This window comes from Oncorhynchus clarkii, chromosome 26 (genome assembly GCF_045791955.1).
Source record: "Oncorhynchus clarkii lewisi isolate Uvic-CL-2024 chromosome 26, UVic_Ocla_1.0, whole genome shotgun sequence".
Classification (NCBI taxonomy): domain Eukaryota; kingdom Metazoa; phylum Chordata; class Actinopteri; order Salmoniformes; family Salmonidae; genus Oncorhynchus; species Oncorhynchus clarkii.
Window position 1 is genome coordinate 25,268,524 of NC_092172.1, and position 22,705 is coordinate 25,291,228.

Genomic DNA, 22,705 nt, shown 5'->3' on the forward strand with positions numbered 1-22,705 from the left:
GCTCCGGGGATAACAGTATAGTTGAATGCAGAGTAGAAGACATCTAAAAAGTCGATTAGGCAGAAGTTGGATTTTCAGTACTAACCAAATGAACAATAATGATCTATTCCATTCCATTCTATTTCATTTCATATTATACCGGTTATTCTACAAGAGGAACCTTTAATTTCTAGGGTTGTTGGCGGAATGTCTAATATTGAGACAGGATGTGGCGTAACCAAGTTAAACGTGGTGTCGTTTCCATAGAAACGATGGCCGTTGCCAGGGAAGTGAGTGCTGTGTCAGTGTCACGATGAGCCATTTTTACATTGTAGCATCAGCTCACAACAATACATTTTAAAAGATTAAACATTGACGTTAAACAACCAACAAAACTGTTTAGTTAGCCACATTATAGCAAGCTGACTGGCTAGCAACGTGGTAACACTAGCAAAAATGCGGCCACAAAGACAACAGACCAACAACAATACAGCCATTATAGGAAGGTGTCTTTCTCCCACGGTAAGAACGACGTGTCCACAATAAATAATCTGTATTCCTCTCTGTCTTTATTAGGCAAGAGTTAGCAAGCTAGCTAGCTTATCCAGAAAGCTAATGCAACTCTGTAACAGTCACATAAATGAGCAAGATTGCTATCTATCTAGCTAACGTTACAGAGGCTGGGTTGCATGTTGTTGCTCCACAAATGAATGAATATTATCAAGTGGTCTTGGCTTTGTTGTTGTCACCCTATTGTTACAATTACCAGTCTTAAGTTGCCTCATCCTTATCTGTCATTCCCCACAGGTCAACAGCTATAAACTGCACTTTACAGCAGTGAACTCTCAAATAGAGAGAAATGTTCAGAGACCAGTGAGTTTGCGTTTGTAGGGAGATCCAGAGTGAGGAGTTGTATTTATACTCATGTCCCCATTCCCCAAATTATATTTTTAATGAGACAATGCATGAACATGGAAAGCATGACATTATGTCTTGAGTGCCCTTTAATTATCAAAGTAATATATTGCTAAGTCATTAAATGTTTTATTTGACAGCTGGACGTCCGATGGTCTAAAGACTTTACAAAAGAGATAAACATGGACACCATGAATCCACCAAGACAAGGTACTACCACCTGACTAAATTACAAGATACCGTGACAGTCTCTTACCTGTCCCCGTCTTCTCTGTCTCACCATTTACTTTCTCACCAGACAGCAGGCCTAATGCACACAGTGGCTGTGGCAGGCCCTGTGCCCCTGTGCCAGCGTTTGTCAGTGAGTTTATGGGCCCTGAGCGTCCCCTCCTACCCCCAGCTGCTGCTCTACCCAGTGGGCTGACTGGGGACCCGGGGCCACAGCCACACAGAGTGAAGCCTAGGAGAGCAGTGCAGGGGCCACAGTGCAGGGGCCATCTACTCCCACAGTACCTCACCCTGCCAACTGGTGAGTGGTGAGTGGCCGCCCTCAGGATCCTCCCCCTCTCTTCAGCAGTGCCAGCCCCCCTGCTTTTTTTCATGGATCAAAGGTAGTCTAATGGAACATTCTGCCCTGTGCTCAAGTTAAACATTTCTGGACATGTAAATCCTGATTATTATGAAAAATGATTTTCTGAACAAATGTGTCTTTGTATCAAGACCAGGTGATGCCATAACATTGAGTGAGAATTCTCCCTCTGGTTTTCTAATTGCCTTTCGTTCCTGTGATGATTGTGCTTTGAGTCCTGAGCGAATAGATTTGGACAGGTAGGCTAAAACACTCATGGCTTTGTTTGTTCAGTGGTCTTTGTTGAGTTTCTCAGTACACTGTCATGCAATAGAATGCTACATTTGCAATTGCTTGGATTAACCAGTAGGGTGCAGCAAAGTCCCTCATAAAGATTATCCTGCCCTCTGACAAGTGCATGTCAACATTGCAGGCATAAAAGAAACACCTGAAACTAGATCCTCTACATACTGGTCTTGATGAGAATAAGAAAAACTGTCGGGGGAAGTTCTCTTCTGCACTATTCAAGCAATCCAGTAAATTTGGAGGAGGAGTTAAGATGGAGTGTGGCTGGGCACATTCAGCAGGATTGAACGTTTTAGAACATTCAGATAGAAATAGGCTATGTAGATCAAACTTGCATCTCTGATATGTAGAATAAGGAATCACATCAGCTCTATTCACGGCATTTCTATCTGCAACGTTCGAGAACATTTGGCAACTGAACAAGTCCTGTCACAGGCTCTCTTTCCAATTCCCCTGAAAACCGGATCATCCGTTTTTTGGGGACTCGGCAGAGACTAGTCAACAATAAACCATATCCATAGCCTCATCACTTAGAATAATGAGATCTCCTGAACCCTGCGTTCCAGTGTTGGCAGACAGTGTGGTATCAAGTGGCATGTACCTTCTTTACTGTGAGCCCTCTCTCCTCTGCATCATAACAAGATAATACAGGGTCATCCTCTCACAGAGTGGTGTTGTTGACAATGCTTTTGTGTTTTGAGTGTCAGGCGTTGTCTGGAGGAGTGTCCCCTGCTGGAGGGCATGGGTAGGCTGCGGCTGCTTAACTTTCAGCACAACCTCATCACGCACATCCACAATCTGTCTCATCTGCGGCACCTGGCCTTCTTAGACCTGTATGACAACCACATCTCCTAGATGTCTGGCATCTCAGCCCTGGCCTCTCTCAGAGTGCTTATGCTGGGCAAGAACAGGTTTGTGTTACGTCTCTCCAGCATACAAACAGAACAATAGGATAGGAGCTCCCACTCATTTCAGTGCTTTTACAGTGCATGGTTTGAAGGACAGATGAGAGAACTTTTTAAAAATTACTTTTACCCCTTTTTCTCCCCAAATTCGTGATATCCAATTGGTATTTACAGTCTTGTCCCATTGCTGCAACTCCCATACGGACTCGGGAAAGGCGAAGGTCGAGAGCCATGCGTCCTCCGAAACACAACCCAACCAAGCCGCACTGCTTCTTGACACAATGCCTGCTTAACCCGGAAGCCAGCAATGTGTCGGAGGAAACACCTTACACCTGGCGACCGTGTCAGTGTGCATGCGCCCAGCCCACCACAGGAATCGCTAGAGCGAGGTGGGACAAGGACATCCCTGCCAGCCAAACCCTCTCCCTAACCCGGACGATGCTGGGCCAATTGTGCGCCGTCCCATGGGTCTCCCAGTCGCGGCCAGCTCAGATGAAAAACTTTTTATGCTGTTTTTTTTTGGTGGGATTTTTTGTTACATTTATAAAGGTGTTACCGTAGGGATATGCACCTCCTGCTTTTTGGATTAAGTGATACTGTATGACCGCCACAGCACAGCTAATCTATATATCAACCTCCATTGAAAAGTACTTTCCTGCAGGTGCCCAATTTCAGTACAAAACCCTACCACTGCTCTCTTTGTGAATCTTACATCTAACATCACCTTACTTTAAAACTAAAGGTCAGGAGGGAGGAAGATTAAAGTCACAAATCATGGCAAATGCCACCGGGATCCCATCGCTGAGGTCTGGTTTTGTTCCATAATCTGTAAAACCTGACATTTGTCTTTTTAGAACCCACTTTCAGAACAGTCTGCGGTACCTTTCAAGCAAAGCATACCACAGATTTAGGTTTCTGATAGAATTTCCAGGGGACTGTAACCTAACTTCCCTAAGTTACGGTTTGGTCTGTATAGACAATTCTGGACGACAGGACAGTGGAAAACAGTCAACTTCCCATCAGTAGAAAATAAATTCCTACCGCTCTTTGACAATCCCATTTCCTGTGCCTGGTAACCATTCAGTTAGCAGATGGGATACCAGCTCTTTGTCATAGTAGCATTGTGTTATAGGAGAGCTATCTTGTATAGAATACCAGAGAGGGTGATGTTAATATTATTGTCTGTTTAATGTTTTGCAGAATCCAGAGGATATGCAGTCTGGATAACCTGACTAAACTAGATATTCTGGACTTGCATGGCAATCAGGTACCATGTTTCAAACCTTAGAAAATTATAACTTTACTTACATTCCTTTTTGTTCTCTAAATATACACCCACATGCATGTATTGTCTGTAATGTTGTTTGCAATACTGTGACCATTGGGGGACTGTGATATCTAGCTGTGAGGTTTAGCAAGAGCAGAGAGGCACTACCACCTCCCCCATACTGCCGGTTGGTTACTGCGTCACTGACTCTGGGCCCCTACAGTTAAGCTCAAGCAGGCTTGGCTGCAGGAAAGCAAACACATTAGTTCCTGTTGTGAGGCTTTTGAGTACATTCTATATTCAGTTGTGTGAAGGCAGTGAGTTATATTTGTACTTTTAGTTGAAACTCAGTGCTCTCTCAGCCATTGTTACTAGAGTACTTTAACTTTCTTTTGTTTTTCCACAAAATTAAAACATATTTAGGAGCTTATTCCCACACATCCCAGTCTTGCTCTGGGTTACCTTACAGTTCTTCTTCAATTACTGTAATTTCTCTAACAGGTAAGGCTGTTTCTGTTCCTTTTATAATGAAGGAAAACTTGATAAAGCTGTTCTACAACTCATGAATGGTAAGTTGAGTGAAGGCCGATTTGATGAGCTTTTCTCCTTAGATAGGCCTACAGTATGATCTGGCTGCTGTCTCAACGTATTAAAAGCCTGTGAAGAGAGGGGATCACAGTAATGCTGGTGTCAAATCAGGATTTTGCCAGCACCTGTAAAAAGAGGATAGGATTGAAAAGTAATCTGTCCGCAGTGCTGGTTGTTTGAAAGGTGCTGCCAGTATATCGCCCACATTGCTCCAGTGAAAGTCAACCCAAAGTCCCTGTGAGACTCCTCTCTCTGACTCCGGCTGTGTCTCATACTCTCATTCCCAATTAAACATTGGTTTCTGTTAATCTACCCAGCAGCCGTTGTTTTCCAGTGACTTCTGACCACATTTCCCTTACCACATTTGTACTTCCCAAAGCACAGCAGTGTTTAAGTCACCTATGTATGACCACAAATAAGGGATCATTTCTGCCCTTATTTCAAATGACCCCTGCCTGGCCTCTCGTTTTACCCAGAAGGGAGTGCTCTGGGGACAGGAATTTGTCGTATTTCCAGTTTGTTGGAAATGTTCAATAGGAATATCCTCTTTGGGAAGGAAGGACATTCAAGCCCATTGACCAGATCCTGGAGTTAGAGGATGACATCGTATTGTTAAATAACCTGTCCTTCCATTGGTTGAGTGATGGATTGTGCTCACAATATGATCCTCTGTATCTAGTTGACACTAGCGATAACGTCTGCTATTCAATGAGGACAAGCCTACAAAAAATGTTATCCCTTGAGAGTTTTTGAATGCCACTACATTTATTGTATCAGGAATGTACCAGTATATGATGTCTACAATGAATTACATTAGAAATTCAAAATCATTAATCAAACAGACAATATTTAACTTCATTATGAAACTATTTGAAACTTACAATGCACTTTGCCATTTTTATTTTAAGACCTATAAAGGACAGATGTGACCCTGCCTGCAGAGCAAATGTCCCTATAGGACATTAAGACTTCAACAGTGCCCTGACCTCTCATGTTCCTCCTCTGTAAAATGAGCGGGGAACCACTGTAACATATTTTGGATGCGTGATCCACCCCAACAGAAAGCAGTTCTACAGTTATCTGTAACACAACCCAGTTAAATATTTTCAGATGAGATGATCTAATCTGCCCTGACGAGAGATGTAAAATGACTGTTCAGTGAAAGATACAGCCAGTGTGGAGTGGACCCTCTGGCTTTTTTAGCTTTGCAGAGGATGATGTCCCAGTCCCAGCCAGGACTGAGATGAGTTTAGCCATGTGCTGACTTGTGTTAAAGTGGACTTGAGACAGAGAGAATGCTTTTCATTGGAGCCATGGTGGAACTGTGAATCAAAGAGAACACCACTGGGAAGCCTCAGTTGGAGTGGAACATTACCTCACTCTGTTGTATTTGTCAGCAGTCATAACAAAAGTTGTTTCAATCTCAACGTCTCTTGCCTGTCTCTCTGGTCTCTGTCCAATAACAACAGTATTATGAGAGGCATTTGGGGGACTTAATACACCTGGGCCTATTGTCAGAACTCCATAACTGAGATACCACCTCTACTATTCACTACTGGCAGCTGGACAACTTACTGTACAAATAGACAGCTATAATGAAATGTATTTATAATCAATCAAATGTATTTATAAATCCCTTCTTACATCAGCTGATGTCACAAAGTGCTGTACAGAAACCCAGCCTAAAACCCCAAACAGCAAGCAATGCAGGTGTAGAAACACGGTGGCTAGGAAAAACTCCCTAGAAAGGCCGGAACATAGGAAGAAACCTAGAGAGGAACCAGGCTATGAGGGGTGGCCAGTCCTCTTCTGGCTGTGCCGTGTGGGTGGAGATTATAACAGAACATGTCCAAGATGTTCAAATGTTCATAGATGACCAGCAGGGTCAAATAATAATAATCACAGTGGTTGTAGAGGGTGCAACAGGTCAGCGCCTCAGGAATAAATGTCAGTTGGCGTTTCGTAGGTACTCAGCAGGAAGGTCTGATTTCTCTATTATTAAAACAAGACCCAGATGGCAAATATAAAGATTCAGTCTATCTAAAAAAAAAACTGGAGGCACCTTACGCTTCAATGTTGTGATGCAAAAATACTAGCAAAATGCATAGCACTCAGAATTAAATGGGTTTTACCAGGTATTGTTCATCCTGATCAGACAGGTTTTTTACATGGACGACACATTGGAGATAATATACGACAACTAATAGAATATCATGAAACATCTAAGAAGCCAGGAATGGTATTTATAGCAGATCAAAAAAAAGGCATTTGATAAAGTAAGGCTGGATTTGATTTATAAATGCCTGGATTTTTTCCAATTTCGGTAATTATCTTATAAAATGGGTAAAAAAATAATGTATAGCAACCCCAGGTGTAAAATAGCAAATAAACGGCTACTTCTCAGAGTGTTTTGAATTCTCAAGAGGAGTTAAACAAGGGTGTCCGCTGTCACCATATCTATTCGTTATGGCCATCGAAATGCTAGCTATTAAAATCAGATCCAAAAACAACATTAAAGGATTAGAAATCCAAGGCTTAAAAACAAAGGTGTCCATGTGTGCCGATGACTCAAGTTTTATATTAAGTCCGCAAGCTAGATCCTTGCAATGTCTCGTTGAAGATCTAGATAACTTTTGTGTACTCTCTGGACTAAAACCTAATTATGATTAGTGTACAATATTACATATTGGATCTTTAAAAAATAAAACTTTTACATTACCCTGCAGTTTACCTATAAAATGGGCTGATGGTGAAGTTGACATACTCGGTATTCATATCACAACAGCTATAAATAAGCTCTCCACAATGAATTTCAATAGAAAACTTGTAAAAATAGACAAGATCCTGCAACCATGGAGAGGTAAATACCTGTCTATTTATGGAAAAATTGCCTTGATCAACTCCTTAGTCATATCTGTTTACTTACTTACTTATGGCGCTGCCTACTCCTGATGATTCGTTTTTCAAATCATATGAGCAAAAAATATTTTGCTTTATCTGGGACGCTAAACCAGACAAAATAAAACGTGCCTATCTACAGTGCCTTGCGAAAGTATTCGGCCCCCTTGAACTTTGCGACCTTTTGCCACATTTCTAACACCTGGATATGTTTATTTTTGAACCATTCCATTGTAGATTTTGCTTTATGTTTTGGATCATTGTCTTGTTGGAAGACAAATCTCCGTCCCAGTCTCAGGTCTTTTGCAGACTCCATCAGGTTTTCTTCCAGAATGATCCTGTATTTGGCTCCATCCATCTTCCCATCAATTTTAACCATTTTCCCTGTCCCTGCTGAAGAAAAGCAGGCCCAAACCATGATGCTGCCACCACCATGTTTGACAGTGGGCATGGTGTGTTCAGGGTGATGAGCTGTGTTGCTTTTACGCCAAACATAACGTTTTGCATTGTTGCCAAAAAGTTCAATTTTGGTTTCATCTGACCAGAGCACCTTCTTCCACATGTTTGGTGTGTCTCCCAGGTGGCTTGTGGCAAACTTTAAACAACACTTTTTATGGATATCTTTAAGAAATGGCTTTCTTCTTGCCACTCTTCCATAAAGGCCAGATTTGTGCAATATACAACTGATTGTTGTCCTATGGACAGAGTCTCCCACCTCAGCTGTAGATCTCTGCAGTTCATCCAGAGTGATCATGGGCCTCTTGGCTGCATCTCTGATCAGTCTTCTCCTTGTATGAGCTGAAAGTTTAGAGGGACGGCCAGGTCTTGGTAGATTTGCAGTGGTCTGATACTCCTTCCATTTCAATATTATCGCTTGCACAGTGCTCCTTGGGATGTTTAAAGCTTGGGAAATCTTTTTGTATCCAAATCCGGCTTTAAACTTCTTCACAACAGTATCTCGGACCTGCCTGGTGTGTTCCTTGTTCTTCATGATGCTCTCTGTGCTTTTAACGGACCTCTGAGACTATCACAGTGCAGGTGCATTTATACGGAGACTTGATTACACACAGGTGGATTGTATTTATCCTCATTAGTCATTTAGGTCAACATTGGATCATTCAGAGATCCTCACTGAACTTCTGGAGAGAGTTTGCTGCACTGAAAGTAAAGGGGCTGAATAATTTTGCACGCCCAATTTTTCAGTTTTTGAATTGTTAAAAAAGTTTGAAATATCCAATAAATGTCGTTCCACTTCATGATTGTGTCCCACTTGTTGTTGATTCTTCACAAAAAAATACAGTTTTATATCTTTATGTTTGAAGCCTGAAATGTGGCAAAAGGTCGCAAAGTTCAAGGGGGCCGAATACTTTCGCAAGGCACTGTATATAATGAATATGAATTGGGTGGGTTGAGATTATTAAATATAAAAACACTAAACCTCTCTCTAAAAGCTTCACTAATTCAAAAGTTTTATTTGAACCCTAAATGGTTCTCAAGTAGATTACTAAGAAAAGCTCATCCATTGTTTAAAAATGGCCCTTTTGCCGTTGTGCAGATTGTCATGTCTCATTTTCGATTAATTGAAATTATACTTTTTTCAAAGTATCTCTCTTTTTCAATCAAGCATTGCAGAGCTGGCTACAATTTTAAATTAATCCCCCTGAAAAGATATGACAAATATTACAACAAATATTATGGCTGAACTCTAATGTGCTGGTTGATAAAATACCTGTATTTATGGGAAAGATGTTTAAAAAGGGTATTTTGTTCTTAAATTATATTGTAAATTGGAATGGTAGAGTTATGTCCTTCATGGAGTTATCAGAATTGTACGGAAAGGTCTGCTCAATCCAAGAGTACAACCAATTGATTAGAGCATTGCCCCAAAAATGGAGGAGGCGGGTGGCAGCAGGAGGAGGTAGGGAACTTGTCTGTCTGGCCAATATAAAGGATCAAAACTAGCGAAGGAATACAAATAGCATCATTTGAGGACCAGGATGTTGACAACTCTGCCAAACAGATTGCAAAATAGTTGGGAAGAGATTTTTGACGTACTGATTCCATGGTATGAGTTGATATATAAAACAATGCAAGATTCTAGACTTCGTGCTTTTCAGCAAAAATTATTATATAGAATTCTAGCCACCAACAAAATGTTGAATATTTGGGGCATAAAATCATCGAAGCTCTGCAGATTTTGTTGTGAGGATACAGAATCAATAGACCATGTATTTTGGTATTGCTCTCAGGTAGCCTGTTTCTGGTCTCAGGTTCAGGAATGGCTGAAAATGCATAGCATTGATCTAAAATTGACCCTAGAAATAGTACTAATAGTACTAATAGAGACCGGGTCAGTCAATTACTAATATACTAATACTCTTAGTAAATGTATGTATCTTCAACTCGCAGGCTGTGGATTCTATTTGATTAGATAGATTGCAATTGTATGTTAAGCATCACAGCATAGTTGAAAGATATGTGTTGCGTAGAAACCCGAAGTGGGTGGCCAGCAGAGATAGATGGGATGGGCTGAGGGAAGCTGAGGGTTGGAATGTGGAATTGGAGACAACTGGGAGTGGAGTTGCTGTGTGTGAGAGAGAATGATGGTCAAAGATAAAAGTTAAGTGGCAGTGTTTTTACAACTAATGCCGGTTTGCCTGAGGCTGATGCCATGCAGGTGTTTGTACACATGCATATACACACACTCTCATTCAAATAAACACATAGAAGAACACACGCATACATGTAATAGTGTCAGACATGCACACAAACATACATTTGGCATTGCTGTTATGATTTTAGTTGTCCTTGATGTCCTTTGTTATTAGTAATTTTTTCTTTTGCATTGTTTTTTTGCTGTTTTCTTCTGTCTTCTCCTTTTCTCTCTTTAGTTCATTCTCTTGGTTGTTGGTTCATTGGGGGGGTTCTTGGGGGTGGGGATTGGAATTCATTTTATTTTTTATTTTTCTTCCTGGGGGGGACTGTGGGAGGGGTCTCGAATGGTTGAGGGACAGCTATTGGGGATCTTGGAGGGGTCGGATTCTCGTTTTTTGGCCTGGTGGTAGATTGGTCAACATGCCCTTGAGCAGGGCATTGACCCTGGATGCTTCTGTGTGTCGCTCTGAATGGGAATTTGTTGGATGACTGGTATGATGTAGTTGTTGAGTGGCTTCACTGCAAGTATATTGTATATTTCGAATATTCAATAAATAAAATGTTAAAAAAAATGTTTTTAAATGGAGCACTATAGGAGAAAGCCCTGCCTCCAGCTGTTTGCTTAGAAATTCTAGGGACAGTAAGGAGGCCTGTGTCTTGTGACCGTAGCGTATGTGTAGGTACGGCAGGACCAAATCGGAAAGATAGTTAGGAGCAAACCCATGTAATGCTTTGTTGGTTAGCAGTAAAACCTTGAAATCAGCCCTAGCCTTAACAGGAAGCCAGTATAGAGAGGCTAGCACTGGAGTAATATGATCAAATTTGTTGGTTCTAGTCAAGATTCTAGCAGCCGTGTTTAGCACTAACTGAAGTTTATTTAGTGCTTTATCCAGGCTTTATCCGGGTAGCCAGAAAGTAGAGCATTGCAGTAGTCTAACCTGGAAGTGACAAAAGCATGGATGAATTCTTCTGCATCATTTTTGGATAGAAAGTTTAAGATTTTTGCAATGTTACGTATATGGAAAAACATAGCATAGCACTGTTACACTGGCCTTAGAGTGCTTCGGCTATGAAAGCACTGTCTGGTCAAGCTATGAATGAGGAGAGTCAGAGAGAAGAGTGTGCCTCAGTATCACTCATGAAAGGGCTTTAGATGTGGAGAGCAGGCTGTCACCCCCCTCCCTCCCCTAAATGGAAGGGAAAAGTAGAGACCCTTTTAGCCAGAGCTCTATGCTGCTTCTGTCCTTTAAATGATGTTCATTTAAAGATTCTGCCCTAAGCTAACAACCATACTCAGTCTGTCTTGATTCATGTCTACTTGCATCAAGCTCACTGCAGGAGCCTTTCAACCTTTGACCCCGGAGTAACATGCAGTGTATCATCATCAAGGGAAAGGGAACCCCCACAGCCGGCCCCTCAGTAGTAGTTAGTTCTGGCTTGTATCCCAAATGGCATCCTATTCCCTATGTAGTGCACTACTTTTGACAAGAGCCATATGAGTCCTTGTCAAAGGTAGTGCATTACATAGGGAATAGGGTGCCATTTGGGAAGCATCCCTGACCTCTTCCTGAAATGGAGAGGACACAGGTCTGAGTGGCACACACTCAGACAGGCAGCAACCGGGGAATCCCCTGGGCCCTGAAGTAGTTTGTTTCATTTTGACAAGAGGCCCTACAGTTCCCCCTCAACCAGAATGAGGCCAGGGCCACATTTCACTACTACTGACCCTTTTGGATTTTGGATGCCTTTTGGACTCATGGTTCAAAGAGAATACCTACTTTGTTTTCACATCGAAGTTGAGGGTTGAATTGGATGGTAACATTGTATGTTAAAAATTCAAAGATATTATCTCCAACTCATTTGAAGGTATCATTTATTTTGGGCTGTTTTTAGCAGAGAATATGGAATGGCCTTAGGCTAGTAAATCAGGGTACACAGGTGTCTGCTCTACTCTGCTGTACTCAAGTTTTATTTTGCACAACAAACAGAACTGGCATGTCTCATCATTTGATTTAGACAACACAGAGCATATTCTCAACAATGAAAATCACCCTTATGGCCCCTATCACCTCCCCAATATATTTACAACAGCACAGCCTCAAGACAAGCCCCTGAAGGTGTGAGTCTAGTCTTTCATTCATCATGACTTAAGAGAACATTTCACCAGTTTATCACAGTGATGTTTCTGTCTGTTTTTCCCTGTGCCTTCAGATCTCCCAGATAGGGAACCTCTCCCACCTGTCTGAGCTGCGCGTGTTGAACTTGGCAGGGAACTGCATCTCCAGGGTGGACGACCTGCAGGGCCTGGACTCACTGACCGAGATCAACCTGAGATGCAACTGCATCTCCACTGTGGTGAGGGAGAGGAGAGGAGGGGATTTTTTTTATAAGGATGGGGACAGCTAGTCTTACTTGCAAAAATAAATTACAGACAAAATACTTTACAATTTACACTACTGTTCAAAAGTTTGGGATCACTTAGAAATGTCCTTGTTTTCCATGAAAGCATGCATGAAATTAGTTGCAAAATTAATAGGAAATATAGTCAAGACATTGACAAGGTTATAAATAATGATTTTTAACTGAAATAATAATTGTTTCCTTCAAACTTTGCTTTCGTCAAAGAATCCTCCATTTGCAGCAATTACAGCCTTGCAGACCTTTGGCATTCTAGTTATCAATTTGTTGAGGTAATCTGAAGAGATTTCACCCCATGCTTGCGTGTACTATTTAATGAAGCTGCCAGTTGAGGACTTGTGAGACATCTGTTTCTCAAACTAGACACTCTAAACTACTTGTCATCTTGCTCAGTTGTGCACCGGGGCCTCCCACTTTCTATTCTGGTTAGCGCCAGTTTGCGCTGTTCTGTGAAGGGAGTAGTACACAGCGTTGTACGAGATCTTCAGTTTCTTTGCAGATTCTCGCATGGAATAGCCATCATTTCTCAGAACAAGACTGATGAGTTTCAGAAGAAAGTGCTTTGTTTCTGGCAATTTTGAGCCTGTAATCGGTCACACAAATACTGATGCTCCAGTAGTCTAAGCTAGTCTAAAGAAGGACAGTTTTAATGCTTCTTTAACCAGGACAACAGTTTTCAGCTGTACTAACATAATTGCAAAAGGGTTTTCTAATGATCAATTAGCCTTTTAAAATTATAAACTTGGATTAGCTAACACAACGTGCCATTGGAACTGTCACGACTTCCGCCGAAGTCGGTTCCTCTCCTTGTTCAGGCGGCGTTTGGCGGTCGACGTCATCGGTCTTCTAGCCATCGCCGATCCACCTTTCATTTTCCATTTGTTTCGTCTTGTTTTCCCGCATACTTGGTTTACATTCCCTCATTACTTGACGTGCATATAACCCTCTGTTCCCCCCATGTCTGTATGTGGAATTGTTTCTTGTAAAGTGTATGTGCAATTCAGACTGGTTTGCTACGGGATATTTCAACCTGTATTTTGTTGTTCTGAGTGCAGTTTGTTTTGCTCATTAAACTGCTCCGGTTGTTACCCAGTTCTGCTCTCCTGCGCCTGACTTCCCTGCAGCCAGTTACGCACCCCTTACAGAATTCCACACCCAAATATGGAGTCAGCAGGAGCAGATGCCCCTGGTATAGGGGTCGAGGAGCGCGTCCGGGGGAACGCGGCAATGCTCCACCATCTCGGCGCCGCCATGGACCGCGTCATCCAAACCATGGACCGCTGGGAGAGACAGGGAGTTCCTCCACCCCACCAGCGCAACCGGGGTCTCCACTACTCGCCCCCCCCCCTGCACCCAGTCCCAGTGGGATTCGTCTCACCCTTCCCCGGGAGTACGATGGGACGGCTGCACTCTGCCAGGGTTTCCTGTTGCAGCTGGATCTATACCTGGCAACCGTCCACCCGGCTCCTTCGGGCCGTGAGAGGGTGTCCGCCCTCGTCTCGTGCCTCTCGGGGAAAGCCCTGGAGTGGGCCAACGCCGTGTGGGGAGGAGTTGCGGCGCTGGTTCATTTAGAGGATTTCACCCGCCGCTTCCGGGCAGTCTTCGTTCAGTCTTTGGTGATCGTCTCTTCCATCTGAGGCAGGGGACGAGGAGTGCTCAGGAGTTCGCAATAGACTTTCGAACCCTGGCCGCCGGCGCGGGATGGAACGACAGGGCCCTGTTCGACCACTATCGCTGCAGTTTTCGTGAGGACGTCCGTCGGGAGTTGGCCTGCAGGGACACCACCCTCACCTTTGACCAGCTGGTGGACCTGTCCATTCGGCTGAATAACTTGCTGGCTACCCGCGGACGTCCAGAGCAGGGTCTGTCGGTTCCATCCCCCAGCACCACCGCTCCGATGCCCATGGAGCTGGGAAGCGCAGCGCTCAGGGAGACCGGAGGAGGTTCCGTCACGTGCACCATCTGTGGCCGCAGAGGTCACACTGCCGGTCGGTGCCGGGTTGGTTCCTCTTGGGGTCGAGGCAGCAGCGAGGGCACTCTGGCGTCACCCCAGGTGAGCCGGCACCATTCTCACCCAGAGCCCTCTGTTGCACACCTGTTTTTGTATGTTACTTTTCCTGAGTTTTCCCCGCATTCCCAGCATAAGGCACTCGTCGATTCAGGTGCGGCTTGGAATTTCATAGACAGATAATTTGCCCATAGTTTAGGGATCCCCATTGTTCCAGTGGCTATGCCCTTCCCAGTTCACGCCTTAGACAGTCGACCATTAGGGTCAGAGTTGATTAGGGAGGTCACCGCTCCCCTGGGCATGGTGACGCAAGGGGGTCACAAGGAGAGAATCAGTCTCTTTCTCATTGACTCTCCTGTGTTTCCCGTGGTGCTAGGCCTACCCTGGTTAGCCTGTCATTACCCCCACTGTTTCATGGCAACGGAGGGCTCTCACGGGGTGGTCGCGAGAGTGCTCGGGGAGGTGTTTAGGGGTTTTCATTGGTGCTACTACGGTGGAAGGTCCAGACCAGGTCTCCACCGTGCGCATTCCCCCCGAATATGCCGATTTGGCTCTCGCCTTCTCCAAAAAGGAGACTCAATTACCAATCCAACGTCGGGGGGATTGTGCGATAAATCTCCTGGTAGATGCCGCACTTCCCAGGAGTCACGTGTATCCCCTGTCACAGGCGGAGACTCCGGCTATGGAAACATATGTCTCCGAATCCCTGCGTCAGGGGTACATTCGGTCCTCTACTTCACCCGCTTCCTCAAGTTTCCTTTTTGTGAAGAAGGAGGACGGGGGTCTGCGCCCATGTATTGACTATCGAGCTCTAAACCAGATCACTGTGAAGTATAGTTACCCGTTGCCTCTCATAGCTACAGCGATTGGGTCAATGCACGGGGCACGCTTCTTCACAAAACTAGATCTCAGGAGCGCTTACAACCTGGTGTGTATCCAGGAGGGAGACGAGTGGAAGACAGAGTTCAGTACCACTTCAGGGCATTATGAGTACCTCTTCATGCCATACAGGTTGATGAATGTTCCGTCAGTCTTCCAAGCCTTTGTGGATGAGATTTTCAGGGACCTGCAGGCTGTAGTGGTGTATATCGATGACATTCTGATATACTCCGCTGCACGCGCCGAGCATGTGTCCTTGGTGCGCAGGGTGCTTAGTCGATTGTTGGAGCATGACCTGTATGTCAAGGCTGAGAAATGCCTGTTCTTCCAGCAGTCTGTCTCCTTCCTAGGGTACAGCATTTCCACCTCAGGGGTGGAGATGGAGAGTGACCGCATTTCAGCGGTGCGCAATTGGCCGACTCCCACCACGGTAAGGGAGGTGCAGCGTTTTCTAGGGTTTGCCCATTACTACCGGAGGTTTATGCGGGGTTTTGGTCATGTAGCGGCTCCCATTACCTCACTGCTAAAGGGGGTCCGGTTCGGTTGCAGTGGTCGGCTGAGGCGGACAGGGCTTTTGTTCACCTAAGGGCCCTGTTTACCTCGGCTTCCATGCTGGCCCATCCGGATCCCTCTTTGGCGTTCGCAGTGGAGGTGGACGCATCCGAGGCTGGGATAGGAGCCATGCTCTCTCAGCGTCGGGGACGCCACCGACACTCCGCCCCTGTGCCTACTTCTCGAGGAAGCTCAGCCCAGCGGAGCAAAACTATGACGTGGGGGGCTGTTGGCTGTTGTCAAGGGTTTGAATGCGTGGAGGCATTGGCTTGAGGGGACTAAACACCCTTTTCTCATCTGGACTGACCACATCTGGAGTACATCCGCGCAGCGAGGAGACTGAATCCTCGCCAGGCAAGGTGGGCCATATTTTTTACCCGTTTTGTTTTCACCCTTTCGTACAGATCAGGTTCCCAGAATGTCAAGGCAGACACACTGTCCCGGCTGTATGACACAGAGGAGCGCCCATGGATCCCACCCCCATACTCCTGGCCTCCTGCCTAGTGGTGCCGGTAGTATGGGAGCTGAACGTGGATATTGAGCAGGCGTTACGTGCAGAGCCCGCTCCCCTCCAGTGTCCCGCTGGGCATCTGTACTTTCCGTCTGCTGTCCGTGACTGGCTGATCTATTGGGCCCACATGTCACCCTCCTCTGGTCATCCAGGTATCGGTCGGACAGAGCGCTGTTGGAGTGGAAAGTACTGGTGGCCCACCTTGGCCAAGGACGTGAGGGTTTATGTTTCCTACTGCTCGGTGTGCGCCCAGTGTAAGGCTCCTAGGCACCTGCCCAGAGGTAAGTTTACAACCCTTACCCGTTCCACAACGGCCATGGTCTCACCTGTCGATAGATTTTTGTCACAGATCTCCCCTCACAGGGTAACACCACAATCCTGGTCGTTGTGGACCGTTTCTCCAAGTCCTGCTGTCTCCTTCCTCTGCCCGGTCTCCCTACGGCCTTACAGACTGTGGAGGCCTTGTTCACTCACGTCTTCCGGCACTATGGGGTTCCTGAGGATATAGTGTCTGATCGAGGTCCCAAGTTCATGTCGAGGGTCTGGAGAGCGTTCATGGAGCGTCTGGGGGTCTCGATCAGCCTTACCTCAGTTTTTCACCCTGAGAGTAATGGGCAGGTCGATAGAGTTAACCAGGATGTGGGTAGGTTTCTGCGGTCTTATTGCCAGGACCGGACGGGGGAGTGGGCGGCATTCGTGCCCTGGGCAGAGATGGCCCAGAACAGGTTACAGCTCCCCCCGATTACCGTATTAACCCCTCGTTCCATGTGTCTCTCCTCAGGCCGGTGGTGGCTGGTCCGCTCCAGGAGTCTGAGGTGCGGGAGGTTCCTCCTCCCCCTCAATCGAGGGGGCCCCGGCGTACGCCGTTCGCTTCATACTGGATTCGAGGCGGGGGGCCTTCAGTACCTCATGGAGTGGGAGGGGTACGGTCCGGAGGAGAGATGCTGGGTTCAGGTGGAGGACGTGTTGGACCCTTCAATGCTGCGGGAGTTCCACCGTCTTCGTCCTGAACGCCCTGCACCTCGCTCGCCCCCCGGGTCGTCCCCGAGGCCGGTGTCGGCGCGCTGCTGGAGCCGTGTGTCAAGGGGGGGGGGTTACTGTCACGTCTTCTGCCAAAGTCGGTTCCTCTGCGGACGGCGTTCGGACGGCGTTCGGCGGTTGACGTCACCGGTCTTCTAGCCATCGCCTATCCACCTTTCATTTTCCATTTGTTTTGTCTTGTTTTCCCGCACACCTGGTTTACATTCCCTCATTACTTGACATGCATATAACCCTCTGTTCCCCCTATGTCTGTGTGTGGAATTGTTTGTTGTAAAGTATATGTGCACTTCAGACTGGTTTGCTACGGCTTATTTCAACCTGTATTTTGTTATTCTGGGTGCAGTTTGTTTTGCTCATTAAACTGCTCCGGTTGTTAACCAGTTCTGCTCTCCTGCGCCTGACTACCCTGCAGCCAGTTACGCACCTGTTACAGGAACACAGGAGTGATGGTTGCTGATAATGGGCCTCTGTACGCCTATGTAGATATTCCATTAAAAATCAGCCATTTCCAGCTACAATAATCATTTACAACATTAACAATGTCTACACTGTATTTCTGATCAATTTAATGTTATTTTAATGGACAAAAAAATGTGCTTTTCTTTCAAAAACAAGTACCTTTCTAAGCGACTCTAAACTTTTGAACGGTAGTGTACATATATTTAAAAACATTAACGTGTGTGTGTGTGTGTGTGTGTGTACATCTATCAGTTACACATACATGTCAGTATATACACACAACATAGCATACATACTGAGAGCTGCTGGGTTTTGAGATCTGAGGGGCCACAGGCTGGGGTTGGTGGAGGGACTGCAGGCATGACATACTGAGGGGGCTACTGACTGGCTGATGGTAGAGCAGAGCCCTGGCTGTTCTGAACTGAAGCAGCTGGATCGTGTCTAATCCTTTGGGCTCATACTAATGCACTGTGCAGATGTAATGGCTCAGGCCTATAGTGATTCAGATCTGTGCTAAGATCGCAAACAGCTTGGCCCTTCTATCATCACAGTAATGGTTGAAGATGGTTCCCCCCACTCTGCAATACACTGTGCAAGAACAGTATGCTGCTGTGTTGCTAATGCTGCCAATTATAACAGATGCACACATCCAACTGTCGTGGTTTGATATATACACACTCATTGGCATACAGCTGATGGCTTAAGCTAGTCCTCAAGGTGTTGCCAGTGTCTGCCCCCCTACCTACTCACGCATTGAGATGTGTAGACAGATTATAATTTTCTTCTTAGATGATAATGTTAGCTGCAGATTCTTTTTTCATCTTGTTATCATCCCCCGCTGCTGGCACAAGCCTTTGCATGTTTTCCTTATTTTGATGTTTGTCTTGGTATCACATTTAGAAGAATTTCTGTTTCATGTCTCACCAAGAAAAAACACAAAGTGAAGTAGCATACTTGTCCTCCTGTCATTCATTTACGGTGGTTACCAAGGGGAAATAGCTAGCTCATTAACACCTCCTCATGCTGACTCCAGTGGAAATTAAATAGGATATTTTTGAAACAGAAATTCCCTCCCCCTAAGTTTCTATAGTATAGTATTTCTGATCAACAGAGGAGCACAAACAGGCCTAAACAGGTCCTTCATTTGTATACAAGTCTGACATCTCCAAACCCTTCCCTCACTTGGTATGTTGGAAAATTCAACAAGCTCTCAGTCTCACGTCAGAATTAGACATTCATTCATGTTTCTCAAACATCAAATTTCAAAGTGTTTAAGGTTAAGTTTAGGCATTAACTCTGAATTTTTAAGGTTAGGGTTAAGTTTAGGCATTAACTCTGAAATCTTATGGTTAGGCATTAACTCCCAAACTGTGAGGCACGGCCCCCGAGCACGGGGATCAAAAATATATATATGCACTACCGGTCCAACGTTTTAGAACACCTACTCATTAAATCATGTTTTATTTCTACATTGTAGAATAATAGTGACATATCAAAACTAGGAAATAACAGATATGGAATCATGTGGGTGGGGGGGGGGGGGGGGGGGCTGTTCCCCAATACTGGAGGGGGCCCCGAGAATCCCCATTGGATTTAAACATTCAACCTACTTTTGTACCTGAGGCAGATGTTTACTCCCATCTCCCATCCCTATCCGTAACGCCTTAGCAAAACCGAAACCTTCTTGAAGGTAACAGCGCTCATGGTTGCCTCTAGTGGCCAGTTTCTATGTCATCTCCCGACATCATCAGACATAGATGGACGTCTAATCCTGACTTGTATCACGTGACCAGGCTGGAAAAATTGTTTAAAAAAACAGAAATGTCACATCTTATCAACTACAGCTTCTGTTTACTCACTTAGAAGTTTTGCTGAAATTACTTTTAATAATCGGATATAATGTTTTATTGGCCTCACTGGAAAAAATTCTACCCTCCAGCATTTTTCTCAAGGCTCTTTCATTTTTCGGATTGCAGGCGCAAACTAAACACAGATACTTTCAGGTGTCTTAAAAGGTTTTCCTTTTCATTCTAGAGAGGAATAGAGTGGATATTTGGAAAGGACTTGAAGGGAAAGACAAATACATTGAAGTGCACTTTTCCAAACAGGTTTAAACCTACACTTAAACATTGGGCTCAGTTACATGGAAGGCCAGTATTTTAGACATTCTGTATGTATAACCCTTTGGGTACTGTGCTACATATGGTACATGTCTGAAAGGTTTGTTTACCCTAGAAAACCATCTTAAATGACACCTAAAATGGAACAGTTTGGAGATGATGGTAACAGAGTAACACTGTTTGTGATGAATGGGTGAGATACTGTTCTGTATGGTTTTAGTCTGTATATTGTATGCACTCTCTAAAAGACAAGTAACTTAAGCAACCTCAGCCATTGAATGACCAGGTCACCAGTAGCACTTACTAAGGATCTCTCTCTCTCTCTCTCACACACACACGTTTGTTGGCGCTTCTGTTTGTAGTGTTGTTGCGTGCAGCAGAGACAGAGGTTATGAGAGGCTGTGTTGGCACAGTAATGGTTTTAGGGGAGCTCCTCAGTGTGTGAGAAAATCTAACACACGTCAGCTGTCAGCATAGCTTGGGTGGAGCTGAGCTGTAGAGGTGAAGCCCAGGACACGCAGGAGAGAGACGGACACCAGGTTCAGACACAACTCCTACTCTCTGGTCCCCTGCTGTTAGAAGATGAGATAGACAGTGGTGGACAGACAGTGGGCTTTTTTTATGCACCCCATCAGCCCAGTGATGACATCACTCTGTCTGAGACTGTGTCTAAATATAGACTCAGCCACGGTCGGAGCTGGAAGTGCTGTTGCACTGACGGAGAAGCAGAGGTGAATATTCAGTCTGGGAAGCAGGTGTATGTGTGGTAGACTATGTGCTCATACTGTGGTATGAATTGCATTGTCAGCATGCAGAAATGTATGTTATAAGGATTCATTGCAGCGTTCTCCTCAAAGCCTACTATGTGACACTGTGAGTGGGAGCGCACAGTCATCTAATGTCTTTATTTCAGGAGTAGAGCGTTCCTGTCACTATGGGGATGCAGCAGCAGACAGTACTGTTAATGTGTGTTCTCAAGTAGCAGTAGAGAAATGTTCCTATAAAAGCAGTGTTGCAAATGGCAGAGATTACAGCCTCCCTCGCACCTGTCTCTCTCATAATTTATGCAGTGATTGATTTTACAGCACCCCTGCGGAGGCAGCATCCCTGTAATACTGTTAGTGTTAGAGACAGTAAGCTATAAAAACAAAGAGAGTCACACACACCATATGTATAAACTCCTAGTCATTTATTGTGTAAAACATCAACGTTTCGGCGTCACTGTGCCTTCTTCGGGGTAATGTCAGGAATGCTTGAACCAGGTTATGTAGACAAATAGTGCAATTAGTGAAACAAATGACAATAGTGAGGGGTGTCATAATTATTAGGTTGATAAGGAATTGAGTGAAACTGCTAAAAGACAATAGTTTACAGCATATTGAATATATTAGGGTATTGTTAGCATTATCATCAACATATATTATTGTTTAATTTAATTTCACATATATATTTAATTGTTTCCAATTTCATAAAATGTTTTTACATGTAATCTTTTGGTTCAACCAAAATGTATAATAAGCATAATAAACAGGGAGAACATATTGGGTGTACTCTGATAAACTGTAGAAGACAGCACATTAAAAGTGTTGTGTAATGGTGCCTGAACGGCATGAAGTGAATGCACTCCTCTTCTCCTTAGTTGTTTATACAGTAATTGTGTTAGAGCAGCCCACCATTAAAGTCCCCCTAACTAAGTCACTGAGTGGTGTGGTGGGTTGACGGTACTGTATGCATACAGTAGCCTTCTTTTGTTTATGCCTAAAGTAGGCTATGGCTTTATTTTGTAACCCATTGCACACTGCCACTGACATGCACATACAGTGCATTCGGAAAGTATTCAGACCCATTGACTTTTCCCCCAATTTGTTACGTTACAGGGATTAAATAAATATAAATCCTCATAATTTGTAGACAGTACTGTTAATGCGTGTACTCAAGTAGCAGTAGAGAAATATTCCTATAAAAGCAGTGTTGCAAATGGCAGAGATTACAGCCTCCCTCGCACCTGTCTCTGCAGCCGTCTTCATCGACCTGGCCAAGGCTTTCGACTCTGTCAATTACCGTATTCTTATCGGCAGACTCAACAGCCATGGTTTCTCAAATGACTGCCTCGCCTGGTTCACCAACTACTTCTCAGATAGAGTTCAGTGTGTCAAATCGGAGGGCCTGTTGTCCGTACCTCTGGCAGTCTCTATGGGGGTGCCAAAGGGTTCAATTCTCAGGCTGACTCTTTTCTCTGTTTATATCAATGATGTCGCTCTTGCTGCGGGTGATTCATTAATCCACCTCTACGCAGACGACACCATTCTGTATACAGTGGGGCAAAAAAGTATTTAGTCAGCCACCAATTGTGCAAGTTCTCCCACTTAAAAAGATGAGAGAGGCCTGTAATTTTCATCATAGGTATACTTCAACTATGACAGACAAAATGAGAGAAAAAAATCCAGAAAATCACATTGTAGGATTTTTTATGAATTTATTTGCAAATTATGGTGGAAAATAAGTATTTGGTCAATAAAAAAAGTTTATCTCAATACTTTGTTATATACCCTTTGTTGGCAATGACAGAGGTCAAACGTTTTCTGTAAGTCTTCACAAGGTTTTCACACACTGTTGCTGGTATTTTGGCACATTCC

The 22,705-nt window shown here is 44.5% G+C and overlaps 1 protein-coding gene across 1 annotated transcript in view; it reads left to right on the forward strand.

Moving 5' to 3' along the window:
* The first annotated feature begins 296 nt into the window (after window positions 1-296).
* LOC139385165 (leucine-rich repeat-containing protein 49-like) overlaps window positions 297-22,705 on the forward strand; it is a 58,839-nt gene continuing 36,430 nt past the window's right edge. Inside the window, 8 exon segments of the mRNA XM_071130251.1 lie at window positions 297-501; window positions 1,035-1,104; window positions 1,193-1,368; window positions 1,370-1,434; window positions 1,615-1,722; window positions 2,476-2,679; window positions 3,874-3,940; window positions 12,293-12,436. Of these exon segments, the coding sequence (XP_070986352.1) occupies window positions 436-501; window positions 1,035-1,104; window positions 1,193-1,368; window positions 1,370-1,434; window positions 1,615-1,722; window positions 2,476-2,679; window positions 3,874-3,940; window positions 12,293-12,436 (900 nt within the window). The 5' untranslated portion in view covers window positions 297-435.